The sequence below is a fragment of the Esox lucius genome, chromosome 2 (assembly GCF_011004845.1).
Source record: "Esox lucius isolate fEsoLuc1 chromosome 2, fEsoLuc1.pri, whole genome shotgun sequence".
NCBI lineage: Eukaryota > Metazoa > Chordata > Actinopteri > Esociformes > Esocidae > Esox > Esox lucius.
In genome coordinates this window covers 27,516,590-27,533,184 of record NC_047570.1, presented here as the reverse complement: position 1 = coordinate 27,533,184, position 16,595 = coordinate 27,516,590, and the positions used below count along the sequence as shown (strand labels likewise).

At 44.8% G+C, this 16,595-nt stretch overlaps 1 protein-coding gene across 3 annotated transcripts in view; it reads right to left on the bottom strand.

The window, feature by feature from the left end:
* Positions 1–16,595, bottom strand: part of fbn1 (fibrillin 1) — an 87,636-nt gene that overhangs the window by 44,473 nt on the left and 26,568 nt on the right. For all 3 annotated transcript variants that reach the window (XM_013137098.4, XM_013137101.4, XM_020054407.3), the window contains 14 exons: positions 14,374–14,499; positions 10,366–10,518; positions 9,535–9,720; positions 8,000–8,152; positions 7,154–7,273; positions 5,999–6,124; positions 5,712–5,834; positions 4,583–4,705; positions 3,725–3,877; positions 2,102–2,155; positions 1,859–1,984; positions 1,276–1,401; positions 936–1,055; positions 556–693 (listed from right to left, as the gene is read on the bottom strand). In XM_013137098.4, coding sequence (XP_012992552.2) covers positions 556–693; positions 936–1,055; positions 1,276–1,401; positions 1,859–1,984; positions 2,102–2,155; positions 3,725–3,877; positions 4,583–4,705; positions 5,712–5,834; positions 5,999–6,124; positions 7,154–7,273; positions 8,000–8,152; positions 9,535–9,720; positions 10,366–10,518; positions 14,374–14,499 — 1,827 coding nt within the window. The remainder of the gene's footprint in view (positions 1–555; positions 694–935; positions 1,056–1,275; positions 1,402–1,858; positions 1,985–2,101; positions 2,156–3,724; positions 3,878–4,582; positions 4,706–5,711; positions 5,835–5,998; positions 6,125–7,153; positions 7,274–7,999; positions 8,153–9,534; positions 9,721–10,365; positions 10,519–14,373; positions 14,500–16,595) is intronic.

Genomic DNA, 16,595 nt, shown 5'->3' with positions numbered 1-16,595 from the left:
CACACTTAGTTCTGGGATCAACTCACACCTAACTCTGGGATCAACTCTCACCGAGCTCTGGGATCAATTTTCACCTAGTTCTGGGAGCAACTCTCACCTAGCTCTGGGAGCAACTCTCACCTAACTCTAGGATCAACTCTCACCTAGCTCTAGGATCAACTCTCACCTAGCTCTAAGATCAACTCTTGCCTAGCTCTAGGATCAACTCTCGCCTAGCTCTAGGATAAACTCTCGCCTAGCTCTAGGATCAATTCTCACCTAGCTCTGGGATCAACTCTCGCCCAACCCTAGGATCAATTCTCACCGAGCTCTGGGATCAACTCTCGCCCAACCCTAGGATCAATTCTCACCTAGCTCTGGGATCAACTCACGCCTAACCCTAGGATCAATTCTCACCTAGCTCTGGGATCAACTCTCACCTAGCTCTGGGATCAATTCTCACTTAGCTCTGGAATCAATTCTCATCTAGTAATAGGTTCTACTTTCACCTTGCTACAGGATCAACTCTCACCTTGCTACAGGTCTACAAATGCACAATTCAGCTACAACTCTTACCAGGTTCACACTTGGCACAGGGGCTTCCCCAAGCCTCTCCCAGGGTGGAGCAGCAGTGTGACTTCAGCGTGGCCCCATTGATGTTAATCTCACAGCGTCCATTAATCAGCTTCAGCCAACACGTTCCTTTACTGGTCTCTACAGAGACACAAGTTTTATGAGACAGTGTCCTTCCAGACGCCAATAAAGTACCTCTGAAAGTAGCACTACAATCCTGTGGTCAAAAGTAACCTCTTCACACAAACACTTAAAAATGCACATACTCAAACACACAAACGCACGCACACACGCACGCACACACGCACACACACACACACACACACACAAAAGGATAAATATATGCATGCACACACTGGAGGGGTTGTTATACACTCACATACCTATACACTGTGTTCCAGAGGCGTCCAGAGTACTGCCTGCTGAGCAGAGACAAATGTAGGACCCCGGGCTGTTCTTACACTCCCCGTTCACACACGGACTGGATTCACACTCGTCAACGTCTGCGGTTGACAACAAATGAGATAAGGTGAGAATACTAGAATACTAAACACACATACAGCCATCAACAGCCAACAAAATACAGCCAAAATAAACAATAAACACAATCAACCATGTCAATAATGAGTCAATGTCTACAGCTGAAAACAAACACACAGTTCAATATGGAAAACCTGTGAACCGTGTCTATTTTCTTAGCAGATCTTTTAACAGTCATCTCACCTTCGCAGACATCAGTCTCTGTGTGGAACAGGAAGCCAGTGGGACAGTGGCAGGTAAAACTACCTGGAGTGTTTCTACACAGGCCGTTATCACACAACAGCCTGTTGACAGCACACTCATCGATGTCTGCAGAGGACAGACGGACAGTGATAATGCACTCATATATAAGTCTGGAGGGACAGACAGACAGTGATAATACACTCATATATAAGTCTAAAGGGACAGACAGACAGTGATAATACACTCATATATAAGTCTGGAGGGACAGACAGTGATAATACACTCATATATAAGTCTAAAGGGACAGACAGACAGTGATAATACACTCATATATAAGTCTGGAGGGACAGACAGTGATAATACACTCATATATAAGTCTGGAGGGACAGACAGACTGTGAAAACACGTTCATATATAAGTGTGAAGGGACAGACAGAGATAAAACACTCATCTACAAGTCTGAAAGGACAGACAGAAATAATATACTGATTTATAATTCTGAAGGGACAGACAGACAGAGATAATACACTCATATATAAGTCTGAAGGGACAGACAGACAGAGAGGGCTGATCCTCTACTTACCAACACAGTTCTTTCCAGTGGTGTCCACTTCAAAGCCCATGTTGCAGTTACACTTATAGGTCCTCAGCATGTTCTCACAAACCCCATTCTGACAGATGTCAGGGTCCAGAGCACACTCATTGATGTCTGACAGACAGACACACACACACACACACAAGCAAACACACAGTGTAAATATCTAGGTGGCAGATACAGTATTTTTAAGATACACCCAAGGTTAGTAAAAGTTAATTCTGGGTTTACCTCTGCCATCGCTGGTGGTGCCGATGCCATTACTACACAGAGCGAGGAACTCGGCTGCAAAACACACACACACACATACACACACACACAAACACACAAACACACACACTCAAAAGGGTTTAGTGAAACTAGCCTACTTAAACGAAATAACAGCGTTTTGTGAAAACATCACATTTGCCAAAATCCAGAGATCTCAGAGCGAGACATTTAATACTATGTTATTATCCGTTTCCATGCTTTCTCATTTGGTCTAGATGTATATGAAATGAACCCTTAATGTGGGGGAACTTTGGCGTCTTTTTGATACTGAGACTTTAACAGGCAGAGCTAATGAGAATTGACTGGCTGTACTATATGGCTGGTGTGATGGAGAGGTGGAGGATTGGGGACTGGAGGGCTGCAGAGGAGGAGGGTTGGGGGAGAGGAGAGGAGGAGGTGGGGGAACTGGAGGGGAGGGGAGGTGGAAGGTTGGGGAATTGAAGGTTGAAGAGGAGGAGGGTTGGGGACTGGTGGAGAGGAGAGGTGGAGGTGTGGGAACTGGAGGGGAGGAGAAGGAGTGGAGGTGGAGGTTTGGGGACCGGAGGGGGAGGAGAAGGGTTGGGGACTGGAGGGGAAGAGGAGGTGGAGTTTTGGGGACTGGAGGGGAGGAGAAGGGTTGGGGAATGGAGGGGAGTGGAGGTGGAGGTTTGGGGACTGGAGGGGAGGAGGAGGTGGAGGTTTGGGGACTGGAGGGGAGGAGGGGGGTTGGGGACTGGAGGGGAGGAGGAGGGTTTGGGATTGGAGGGGAGGAGGAGGGTTTGGGATTGGAGGGGAGGAGGAGGGTTGGGAATCTCCTGTCTCTGTGGGTGAATTCAGATCAACACTTGATTGGTTTATAGTTACGAACCAGAAGAGCACTGCATATAATATTAATGTTACTTTGTCAGTACCCTAACAGCCATGAAGGTCAATAAATGCAGTCATGACTCAGGAAGAGCTCATGCCCAACAGGAGACTAATGAGGATTAACCAGCCCACTCAGAGAAGGTTCAGGAGACATTTGCTTGGATCATTAGCTTGAAAGGTTCAGGAGACATTAGCTTGGATTCTGTGCTGGGGCTGTCCCCCTGTTGCAACTAGTAATTAAACATGTTTGTTCAAGGTTGAACTGAATGCCAGACTTGAATGTAATGGGCAGATTAACAATCTGTGTTCTTTATGCAATGCTCTCATTTTAAAACTTTATACCATACTTAGTCATGTTTTTTATTATGCCATGTTCTACGTCCTGTGTTCAACGTTCTGTGTTCTATGTTCAATGTTCTGTGTTCTATGTTCCATGTGGACCCCAGGAGTTTTAACTGCTGCTTTTAGCAGTAGCCAGTGGGGATCCTAATAGCATGGTAGTTCTTTATGGCTCAGGTGCATGCGTTGCTCATTGTGGTCTGTCTGTTGGACAACAGCTGGCCTGTGGTGTGGTACTCCAGTAAGCTGTGATGCCAAAACACAACAATACTCAGGTCTCTAGTTTTCTTTTAAACAAGACATTTCAGTGAGACTAACCTGGTTAAATAGGGGACAGCCGTAGGATTTATAGCTGTGTGAACACAGAGTGGGTGTGTGTGTGTGTGTGTGTGCATATACCTGAGCTCTGAGGCGGACAGGGCTGGCAGGGCTCGCCAAAAGCATACTCCACACTGGCACAGCAACACTCGGACTTGGTCACGGCTCCGAAGAACGGCTTTACACACTGTCCCCTCCTGTAGCCGCCGTAACAAGTGCTGCGCATATGTGTGTCTGCAATCAGCAGGACAGAGAAAAGTGTGACGCCATTCTCTCTTTTTTCTCTGTCTTTCCTTATCCTAACCTTCTTCAGTCCCTCCCTCCATCCCTCACACAGACACACAACAGCCAAACAGAGTTGTGTATGAAGGGGATTTCTGCAGTCCCCTGCTCATATATCACCCCGAACCAATCCCGTCCACCCAGACTGTGCTCATGCAATGACATTTGAACATTTCCTGCCCCCTCACGCTGGAAAACCAGGAATATTATCCCAAACATGTCCATACACTCTTCCAAAGAAGGGTTCCAAAAGCATTCTTCAGCAGTGGCTGAAGGATTGTCAATTGAAGAACCATGCTGGATTCCAGGAGAAATTACTTGCAGTTCATTGTTTCATATTGTTTTTGTGTGTGAAATGGATTCTACATGGCACTCTAAGGGCCGATTTTGTGGGCACAGATTAAGCCAAGTCTAGGACTAAATCAATCAACCTCAATGGAGTTCACATTTGAGCTTGTTTTTTTTTGTCCTAGGCTTGAAGGCGTATAAAGGAAAGGCTGTTTAGAGTGTTCTTCGATAAGACTGCTGAAGAACCCGTTTAGGTTTTTGAGAACCTTTTTTGGATTGTACAGTATGAGTAGCAAATGTGCAACTGTGATCAAGTGAGCTGTCATGTTAAAAATCCAGATGTGGAGATACGGAAAGAAAGCTACTCACCGACACAGACACGTCCGTCCAGACCCACGGCCAAGCCTGGCATACACTCACATCTGAATGACCCCTCTGTGTTCACACAGTGACCATTCATGCACATCCCGGGAATCTCACACTCATCAATGTCTGGCGTGGAGACAAGAGACGGGAGGTTGATAACAGGCAGCAGGTGGGGACACAGGAGGAAGATGGGGGAAAGGGGAGAGGATTTTATACACTGCTGTGATAGGATAGATCAGAACACTGGGCTTTGTTAAACCTTCTCCAGGACAAAATTCACTTTCAATGGATATTTGTTTACTGTGCATGCTATATGCTTATTCCAGGAGTAGGACAAATCTCTGAAAAACCAAACCATTATATCTACTATCAAATCAACAGTAAAGTCAACAGAATCTCTTCAATTTTCACATAACTTCTCCTAACTATTAAATACAGCAGTCAAAGAAGAAAAGAAGATTGTTTTTTTTATTTTCTAAAGTCAAACTCCAAAGTTATTACAGTTCAAACAACTCTGACTCGCACATATGAGGGATATTATCAGATGTAAATGTTTTAAGTGAAGATCACTGAATGCCTGTCAAAGGGCCGGTTATTTTGCAATTCAGCAGTAATGGCTGAATAACCTCACATTTTATCTCCCGGGAAGATTATATAACGTGACAGAAGAGAACAGCTTTCTCCAGCTCCAGTCACATAAGACTCTAATGTAAACCAAAGTGGTGTGTTCTAACAGTTACCCTAATGCCATGTAAACTCTGTGGCGGCTGGTTCTATGGGATATGTCTGGAGCCACTGAAAGACAGAAACATTGTCTCTCCAGTGTTAGACCAAACAATGGTAATTAAAATAATTGTAAATACTTTTTTTTTTTTTTTACCGTGCCTCTGGCAGAGGCTCCAAAAGAAAAGTGTAAATGTTTTCCTAGCACCCCAGAGTAAAAAAAAAAGTTAGTCTAAGAACAGAGAGAAGGGCATGCAGGTCTTGAGACTTTCATAATATATGTTTAAATAATTTACTGGAAGGGAATGGATCTAATAGCGTCAATAAGGCAGTAGAAATGTTGTGATTGGTTGAGGGGTTCACTGATGAGGTAGGTGGATTGTATTTATTGGACAGAACACATACATACCTACACAGAAGCGTCCAGTCAGGTCTAGGACGAAGCCAGGCTTACAGATGCATTTAAAGCTTCCCTCCTCATTGATGCACATCCCATTCAAACACATGTTCCTAATCCCACACTCGTCCATGTCTGAGGGCAGGGAAACCAACACACAAAGTACATATATGGACAATATATACAAACATGGGACAGATTCAATGGAAAATATGAATGATCTGTGGGGAAATGGAGATAGACAGACACAAAGACAGACAGACAGTCAGACACAAAGACAGACAGATAGACAGACAGACCTTGGCAGTTCTTCCCATCAGTGGAGAGCTCAAAGCCAGCATTGCAGACACAATGGAAGCTCCCCTCTGTGTTCACACACCTCCCATTGTTACAGATACGACCATTAGCCACACACTCATCCAGGTCTGAAACCCACAAAACATAACATTGTATTTTAAACCACAGACAGTGAGTATGTGTGCGTGTGTGTGTGTTTGTGTGTGTTTGTGTGCGCATGTTAGGGTAAGATTTAGAGAACAATATAGAAAAACAAACAGTGAGAGGAGACAGGCGGTCTCACCAACAGATAACACCAAAACACATTGTGATTGTGTAAGAAGAGATTAGGGTTGATGACATGAGTTTGATGAGCGTGAGTTTTCCTTTTGAATCAACTATGCCGGATTATGTTGATTTATGGGAGGCCAAAGGGAGATGCTCAATTTGGAAGTGGGATGCTCATTAGGCCATCACTTGGAGCTGGCCTTCCTTGACGAGTAATCTTTCAGAAAAGGTTTGAATTGCACAATCTCCTGGCGCTAAGATTTCTAATGGTTGTTACTTCAAGAAACCTCCATCCACACGCTGGTTGGAGGCATGGTTAGAGTAGTTCAGCACTGTTTTCCTTTCTAATATACAATATATATAAGATCCTGATCCATTTCTTGGCTACATGTTGACGAGATGTTGGGCAGTTACGACACAAATGAGCATTTCTGAGTCCTCCCAGGGTACAGAATAACACTGTGTTTTTGTCTGAGTTGCCCATCTAAATAGTAGTCAACAAGTCATTGTGGTATGGTGGTGAGTTATATAAGATATGTTGATGGCAATTGTAATAGAGGCTAGAAAGCTATTTAGCTTAGCTATCAGGTGGAAAGTCCAGACAATGAGTATGACATTGCTTTGACAGAAAGCCATGACTATATTAGTGAGCACCTTTCAGAGATCCACCCAAGCAAGGAATTTGGTTGTGTTAACTTGCTGTGAGCTGTTACTATTTTAAACTGTGTTATATCTCTAAAACACATTTTCTCAACTTCAATTATCTAGAATTCTATAATATTTAATAACTGATGAATGCAAAGACCTTTGAAATGTTTCCTGTGAAAGGCACATGGTTTCTGGGCACAAAGTACTTTTGTAAGTGTCAATGTGTGTGGTGTGTGTGTTACCTCTGCACTCTGTCCTCGTAGCAGTGGTCTGGAATCCAGCAGGACACTGGCAGAAGTAAGATCCAGCAGTGTTCACACAATCTCCGTTCACACACGGTCTCTGCTCACACTCATCTTTATCTGGAAAGCACATACACACATTGCCCAAATGAACAAAATTCTGGCCAGTCATTCTTCTCTTCCCTCTGTCCTCTATCCCCACATCCCTCTGTCCTCCATCTCTGCATCCCTCTGTCCTCTATCCCCACATCCCTCTGTCCTCTATCCCCACATCCCTCTGTCCTTAATCCCCACATCCCTCTGTCCTCTATCCCCACATCACTCTGTCCTCTATCCCCGCATCCCTCTGTCCTCTATCCCCGCATCCCTCTGTCCTCTATCCCCACATTCCTCTTTCCTCAATCCCTGCATTCCTCTGTCCTCTATCCCCGCATCCCTCTGTCCTCTATCCCCGCATCCCTCTGTCCTCTATCCCCACATCCCTCTGTCCTCTATCCCCACATCCCTCTGTCCTTAATCCCCACATCCCTCTGTCCTCTATCCCCACATCCCTCTGTCCTCTATCCCCACATCCCTCTGTCCTCTATCCCCACATCCCTCTATCCTCTATCCATGCTTCCATCTGTCCTCTATACCCACTTCCCTCTGACATCCATCCATGCTTCCCTCTGTCCTCCATTCCTGCATCCCTCTGTCCTCCATCCATGCTTCCCTCTGTCCTCTATCCCCACTTCCCTCTGACATCCATCTCCGCTTCCCTCTGTCCTCCATCCCTGTATCCCTTTGTCTTCTCTCCCTGCTTCACCCCCTGCCTCCCTCTGTGTATGTGCCTTGAGACATCCTTACCAATACACTCTCCTCTGGAGTCCAGTCTAAAGCCCATGTTACATTCACAGCGGTAGCTTCCAGGGGTTTGGACACACCGGCCATTTAGACACAGGTTGCGGAACGCCAAACACATGTTAGTTATAGAGCTAATGTTCTGGGTCTGGATATCGCCTGGGGGAAGGAGTGTTGAAGACGAGACCAGATACAGAAGTAGTGGGGGGACAGGAGAGGAAGACAGATGGAGTGGGAAGAGGAGAGGGGTGAGAGGGCCAGACGAAAAAAAGAAAGGGAGTTAATGAGATGGGTTAGCACATTGTCACACCTATGAAAAATCTCCAGAGACATCTCTATTATTTCTGTTGATCCTTGAAGTGATTTACAGTATTAATTCTTTAAGTATTAAACAGCTACAGTATCATTCTGATTCTGAATGTAACATGAGGTTTCTGTGGGTGAGAGTTCAGAGTATTTACAGGACCTCCTCTTTCCATTCTCCAGATTATCTCCGGAGACATTCTCCAATACCCACTTCCCTCATCAACTCATCCCTGACTTCGAGATGGCCTGAGTTCTCTCCAAACTCTTGACCCCTCTACAGACCACTATCCCAGCTCTTACATCCAAAACACTTGAGGTTTGTGAGAATTAGCTTATTGACCATAATCAGTCAAGCCTCAGGACATGTCAATCAAATGAGGCTGCTTTTTTCTCTTTCACAGAGGCTCTCTAATCTTAGCTGATTCTCTGTAATTCTCTCTAACATTGTAAACCTTCCAGTCCTCCTTTCCTTTCTCTCTTTGATAGGCATCTCAGGTTCTGTCCTGCTATAATCCAACCCAAATGACAGGTTGTTCCTACTGTTGTAGAGACAATCAGTGTGTGCATGACTTAATCTCACTACTGGTGTCCCCCAAGGCTTTGTTCTCCTCAAAAACTTTGTTGTCCTCAGAACTCTCTTATCATTGGATGTCAGCTCACCGTCTTAAGCTCAGCCTTGAAGACAAGAAGCTGCTCTTCCTAGCGGAGACCTCTCATCACGGTTGACTCATGTTCAACCTCGATGAACAGACAGCCATGCAGCCAAAGATTTAGACAGCAGGCCCCTCCGATTTGACACAATGTAACAGTCATGTCATCTAAAGAAGGCATGACGTTGTTGGGAGCCTTAAGTGATGCTGAGGTACATCAACGACCAGCTCTAAAGCCTGACTGCACTGGAAAGACTAGACGTCAGGACTCAAAAATGGCATGACAAATTGGGCAAGACGGAAATAGTTGCTCCTCCACAGCTGTCCGGTCAAAGCAGTATAAGACCATGGCCCTGCCCCTATCCACCATTAAGCAATAGGTAAAGAAGACATCCCTAACCTACCAGGACATGGCTGCCCCTCCACTACCCTTCTAAAATGCCCCTCTGTACCCTCAGACCCTGCACATTGCTCACAAACATATGAAACTACCTCTTCAAAGAGGCACCCCACCTGCCATCTACAACTGGGATCGCACGTGGGTGTCTAGCAACCTTAAAATACTTAAATGTCAGTAGTATTGACCTTTTGGAGTTGGTGGCTGAGGAAGGATTGGTTGTCCTGGGAGGGGATGTCCAGGGATTGGCTGACCAGGGATTGGCTGACCCGGGTAGATTCCTGGGTAGATACCTGGGACCTGGGGACCTCCTGGGAAAGGCACTACTCCCCCTGTCCCAGTCTGCAGCTGGCTGCACAGCTTCTGGTACTCATCTAGACCATGGAGACACAGGAAGAGGAGACACGGGGAGAGGAGACATGGGAGAGGAGACACGGGAGGGGAGACACAGGGAGAGGAGACATGGGAGAGGAGACACAGGGAGAGGAGACACGGGGAGAGGAGACATGGGAGAGGAGACATGGGAGAGGAGACACAGGGACAGGAGACATGGGAGAGGTGACACAGGGAGAGGAGACATAGAAGAGGAGACAAGGGAGAGGAGACACAGGGACAGGAGACATAGAAGAGGAGACAAGGGAGAGGAGACAGGAAGAGGAGACATGGGGAGAGGAGACATGGGAGAGGAGACACAGGGAGAGGAGACACAGGGAGAGGAGACACAGGGAGAGGAGACATAAGTTGAGGAGACACAGGGAGAGGAGACAAGGGAGAGGAGACAAGGGAGAGGAGACACGGGGAGAGATGACATAGGGAGAGGAGACATGGGAGAGGAGACATAAGTTGAGGAGACACAGGGAGAGGAGACAAGGGAGAAGAGACACAGGAAAGGGAGACTCTTTACAGAACATCGAAGAAACATTTACAAAAAATTTACAAACATGTTCTTAACAATTGTACAGATTTTCACGGGTCAGGGGATTAAGCCAGGGGTCACAGGTCAGGGGTTTAGGTCATACCAGTCCCTCTAATGGGGCACATCTCAGGGGTTGATCCGTCAGACCAGCAGCGTCCGCTGTCACAGCAGCACTGCATCTTGGTCAGCAGCTGGAAGTTCTGGTTGGCACAGCGCCCATTCAGCAGGCTGGCATAGCAGTACCCACCACGGGCATCTAGAGGGACAGGACAACGTTATACACCAGACAAACAGCAAGACTCAGGCGGGCGGAGGGGAGAGAAAGGGAGGGAAACGAATGGGGAGATGAGAAAGATGAGGAGGAGGACAGACATCTGAACAGGGATCTTCTGTTTGCATGTGGTATTGGTGGGAAACAGACTTAGATGTTTGGTGCTGCATCTCTGAAGGCTCATAGCGAACATTCCATCCCCACAAACATCCTCTCCTGGGGGGTCCTTGTATATGTCTGTGCGTGCATTGGTGTGGTATGTGTGTATGTGTGCGTCATTGGACCACTCTGACCCAGATTCCTGTCGGATCTGCTCTGAGTCGAACTGAACTGATTTACTGCACCTTTGCCATGTTTGGGGGAGACTTCCCGGGCGTGTACGTGTGTGTAGGTGCATGAGTGTGTGTGTGTGTGTTTGGCGGGGATGTGTGCGAATGTTCCCAGCACACTGTCACCGACCCCCTGGCCTGTGGACCATTGCTGTTTCTCACTGCACACACACACACAAACACACACACACCTAAACACGTGTGCACACACACACACACACATCTAAACATGTTTGCACACACACATCTATACACACATGCACACACACACATTTTACATTTTATTTCGCTTGTGGGAACCAAATGATAATTCCCATTTGAAAATCTTTCCCAAACCCTAACCCCTAACTTTTCATTCAAACCATAACCCATAACCTTTCATTCAAACTCTAACCCCTAACATTTCATTCAAACTCTAACTATAACCCAAATTCAAAGCCCAATTGCTACGTTTTCAGTAGTTTGCAGTAGTTCTGAGGCCTATTCACTAAACATCTTAAGGCTAAAAGTTGCTCCCAACTTGCTGATTTAGAAGAAACTCCAAATTTTATGACTCCTTCATTTTTGGTCTAAGAGTATTTCACTAAGCGTTTTAGTACTGAAACCAGCTCCTATATCTGCGAAAAGTTAGGGGTAGTCAAGAGGACTCTTAACTCACTAAAACCAATCCTAAAATGGCTGCTGCCGGCAATCCACCTGACCATCTTTCCCATTATGCTGGCGTGTAAATGCTCAAGGCTACTGTCCACCACTGAGGAAACAGAAGACAGAGCCTTGTGTGGAGGCTCCTCCTATTATGGATTACATGTTAATACAATCTGCAATGACATGTATAGCAAGGTTAATTCATGTACATTTATTTTCCTTTTTATATAGGCTAAATACATTGATTGATAGAGAATAAAACATTGTAGTCTGGTGTAGTGGAAAAACATTGGCATAATGTCCTATTACCTGTGGCAGTGGTTTGTCGCTTGTCTGCCCTTGCCTGGGACTGCAAAGAATACCAGTGCTTTTCACACTCATCGGGGGTTGTGCATAGTAATGGGAAAGCCAAATTTATTTGCTAGCGTATATTTTCCCATGCTTCTTTTTTGGTTTCAGAAGTTATCCCAAATCCTTTAATAATGTCCTTCCTTTCATGCACTAGTTGTTCAAGAAGTAAAAGCGGTTTTTGTGTCCAGTTTGGTTTTGGTTTTCGTATGCACATTGTAGCATCACACGTCTTGCTAACAGCTGTGCTTGTTCTAGAGTGATCATTTAAAGGCTTCTCATGTGCATATCCGCTAACTGTGACACTTAGCCTACATTTTTATTTGAATGTCTTTATTTTAATATGGCTACATGACACATCCTTTTACAGTATTGCTAAGACAAATTCACTGACAGAGACCGTCCCCTCTCAGCCAATCACACACACACACACACAACACACACCAGATCTGTATGCAAGACTCAAGCAGAAGCACCTGAAGAAACTTACTGTCTATATCCCCATGGTCCCCTGGTCAAGACCTATCCAATACATCACTACTGTTATTAGAGTGGTACTGGAATGGTATTGGAGCAGTACTGGAGCGGTACTACAGTGTTACTAGAGTGGTACTGGAATGGTACTTAAGCAGTACTGGAGCGGTACTAGAGTGTTACTAGAGTGGTACTGGAATGGTAGGCTATTCAAGCGATATTGAGCAACCGCCCTCTGCCCCACTCCGATATCACTCCATGCTCCATTCAATTTGGGCCTGCTCCGCTCCTTGCGTGTTCCCACTCAGCTCTGCTCTCATACTCTGATCACCACTGTCTGCCTCCCCATGGTCCTCCTAAGTCAGAATCTATACAATCCATCATTGTCCTCCTCTAGTCTGAGAGAAGTCGGAATGAGACTGATAAATGAGATTGGATTCTGTTCATCTGGCTTGTAGTCTCTTTGACCCTTTTTGTATAGTCTCCAAAGTTTCTATAATGTTTTTGTCCTACACACACACACACACACACAGTCTTAAACTCTTCCACAATTTCTTTCTCTAATTCTACATATTTCTCTCTAGGTCTACCCAGAATAATGTATATAACCTGTCTGTCTCCCTCCCTCCATCGCTCTTTTTTTCTTTCCCTGTCTTTGTTAAAAATTTTAATATTTTCTTCTATCCCACTTGTACAGTTTTTGCCCCTCATAATTTCATGCATATCATTTAGCAATTATTGACTCGTTAATTACAGAATCTCCTCATTACAGAAACTCCCAGACAGCTTGTAAATCAACTATCTAGATGTGTCCTTTGATGCACAAGAAGCCTGGCCATTCTGGTCCTTATTACCCTGCTGTCTCAAACAGGAGGTACTCGCAGTACATCAGCATTTGAAGGAGGGCAAATTTTCCTGCCAACAATAATGATTGAGCTTGCAGGAGTCCAACCTACCACTAGTCAATCCATTCAAATTTGCTCAGCACCAACATTTGACAGCATATGAACCCCAGTAATTTTTTTAATTTGATCCAGGAAGGAGCTCAGATAGTGTAAAAGAAAACCAAGGATGAGATCTATTTTTGTTCAAATGTGGCATTATCATTTTAAATGAAAAAAAATAATGTATACATTTTCCACATTAGTCTTGGTCAGAAATACAGATGAAAATATTTTTTATTATTTCCTACCGCAAGTTAGTTCAATTTTCTACCCTTATTTTTAAGAATTATATTAGACAGGCGCCAGGTCCTCTGTAGACACTTGCTGGGTGAGATTAGTCTTTGTCCACAGGTCTCCCTTCACTACGAGGAACCTGTACCCTCTATTCCTTTCTTTCTCACAAATGATAACAGAAGCAGGGTCTGTCTGTTTGAATACTAGCGGTCCTGTCTGTCTGACTGCTTTCTCTTACCATATGTGCAGAGCTGTGTTTAAGGCATTATCCAGAGACAAACAGACAGAGGGTGAGAGGGAGAGAGAGAGCTCTTTCCCAGCTCCTATAATGAAGCAGCAGGAAGACTGAGTTATGTAGGTATGCACAGTGAGCACAGTGTGACATTACACCTCTCTCTCTCTCTCTCTCTCTCTCTCTCTCTCTCATCCTTTCTCTCCCTCTCCACTCTGTGCTGAGAGAAAATAGCTCATTGTTGTAGAATTTGAGTGGAGCAACTACTGACCTAAATACTAACGGCTGGAAGGCTGGACAACGTTCAACTCTCTGTCTCAGCCAGGGAAAAGGGACGGGGGAGACAGAGGGGAGATGAGGAGGGAAGTCAAAGAAAGAGAGAGACAGAGCGACCGCGAGAGAGAGAGAGAAAGAAAGAAAGAGATTGTTGAGTTGTGGCCAGCTTTGCAGGCTGTAGTGCTAAAGGGCCCTCATTAACCACACTTACAGGGACCAGGGAGTATTATCTCTTCTCTATCTACCCCCCCTCACTCTCTCACTCTCCCGCTTCCTCCCTCTCTCATTTTGGTTGGCTAAAGACGAACTGCAGGAGTTCCAGGTAGGCTAAAGCCAGGCTGGCAATAAGGGGGCTTACCTATACACCTGGAGCCATCCACTGGAGTGTAGTATCCCTGAAGACACTTGCAGAAGTAGCTGCCCACCGTGTTGGAACATTCTCCTCCAGCACACAGTCCGGGGATGTTGGAACACTCATCCAGATCTGAAGGCAATGGGGAGAAAAGAGGTGGAGGTGGAGGGGAATCATCATGGCTGCCAATGTGTTTCACAGAATGCAGACATACAGCAAACAGCTATGGTGATAATCAACTGTGGCCCGACTAAATTGGACTGGACTGCAGCGTCTAAGAGCGTGGCTTAGACACATGTTCACCGTGACAATGTGAACAACTGTGTGACGGGATATTAAATCCTGAGGCTTTTCAGCAGGAGGGCCTGTCAGGCAGACCAACCGCCGAACATACAGCACATTAATGGCTGATCGAAGTGCAGACATTTTCCTGACATGATTACAGGGCTTAAAACACTGCTCATTTTTACCCCGCAGACAATCACCTCAGACCCTGCAAAACCCTGCAGTCCAACCCTTTTCTGACTGTTGCCCTGAATCGGGACCATTTCAGACAGGTGTGAAAGCAGATTTGTATCCTGCAGTTCCGTGTCATGGGGAAAAAAAGTGTTACGCCTTACGGGTGAATCAGGACACTGCTACAAAACTTCAATGAAATGCCCCAAGTAATCTACAGTCAAGTACAGAACTATTAAACAGCATTTCGGCTGCATGAAAATGACCTAAACACTGGCTCTAAACGGACACTCCAAAATGCGCTGTGGTTCAACAACATCACAAACATGTTGCCATGGTGAGAAATAAGTGGCAGAGACGGGGATGCTCACATAGAGCAGCGGACGTTTCCGTTTAGGGTGGGGTTGAAAAAGGGCCCCAACGACAGCCTCGAAATGTGACAGATGCCTCTTTCCATTCAGCCATTTGTACCTTGTACATTTGTACAGTGCATTGTTTTGAAGTCTGGAATCATTTGGATTGTGCAAACAGAAGTGTCATTTCAAATGAATGTTTTGACGACCTTCTGAAAACTTCTTGACTGGTGGTGTTTATGACACACTAAAATGTTGAGATAGGTTCTGACAAACATCCCTCAGCCCCAAGAGGACATTGGCTACTAAATGAATAGGGATTGCAGGCCTACATTATATAAGACATCGATAAGATTTTATTCTATAACTACACAGGGATCAAAAAGGTGCGTCAATCCACAAGGTACCCGAAGAGAAGAAATTAAATCAATGTTCCCCCCTTGGTAAAAGAGTGATTTGTTATAGGTCAGTATTCTTAACAGTAGAAATACCTAGTACGTAGGCTATATTTGTATTTTTACAGTTTATTTTTTGGTAAGGACAGATTATTATTTACAGCAACGACCTGGGAGCAATTAGGGCTAACAGTCTTGCTGAGGGACAGAATGACAGGGTTTTTCATCTTGTGAGCTCAGGGAAAAGAAACAGCAACCTTTCATTTACTGGCCCAATCCTCTAGGCTACCCTGCCGCCCCAAAATGTGGAGCAACACAGTCTGGATTTTGTTGCACATTTGTAGTTAGGGAAAACAGCTGAAATCACCTTAAATTAGCATTGCCCTTTGTTCACCTTGTAGATTCATGTGGTAAAAGAGTAGAATGTTGGATTCTGTATAGTGATGGTTCCATTTTGGGACAAAATGATGACCCATGGATGTGTATGGTAACTTTTATAAAGAATACAACATGTAACATCTCTAACATGTTACATAACTTGTTACTTAATAAGTAGTTTGTTTATCCCATAACTAAATGTATAGTCTTGTCTTATATATACATACATATATATATATATATATATATATATATATATATATATATATATATATATACATACATATATATATATATATATATATATATATATATATATATATACACACACATATATACACTCACCTAAAGGATTATTAGGAACACCACACTAATACTGTGTTTGACCCCATTTCGCCTTCAGAACTGCCTTAATTCTACGTGGCATTGATTCAACAAGGTGCTGAAAGCATTCTTTAGAAATGTTGGCCCATATTGATAGGATAGCATCTTGCAGTTGATGGAGATTTGTGGGATGCACATTCAGGGCACGAAGCTCCCGTTCCACCACATCCAAAAGATGCTCTATTGGGTTGAGATCTGGTGACTGTGGGGGCCATTTCAGTACAGTGAACTCATTGTCATGTTCAAGAAATCAATTTGAAAG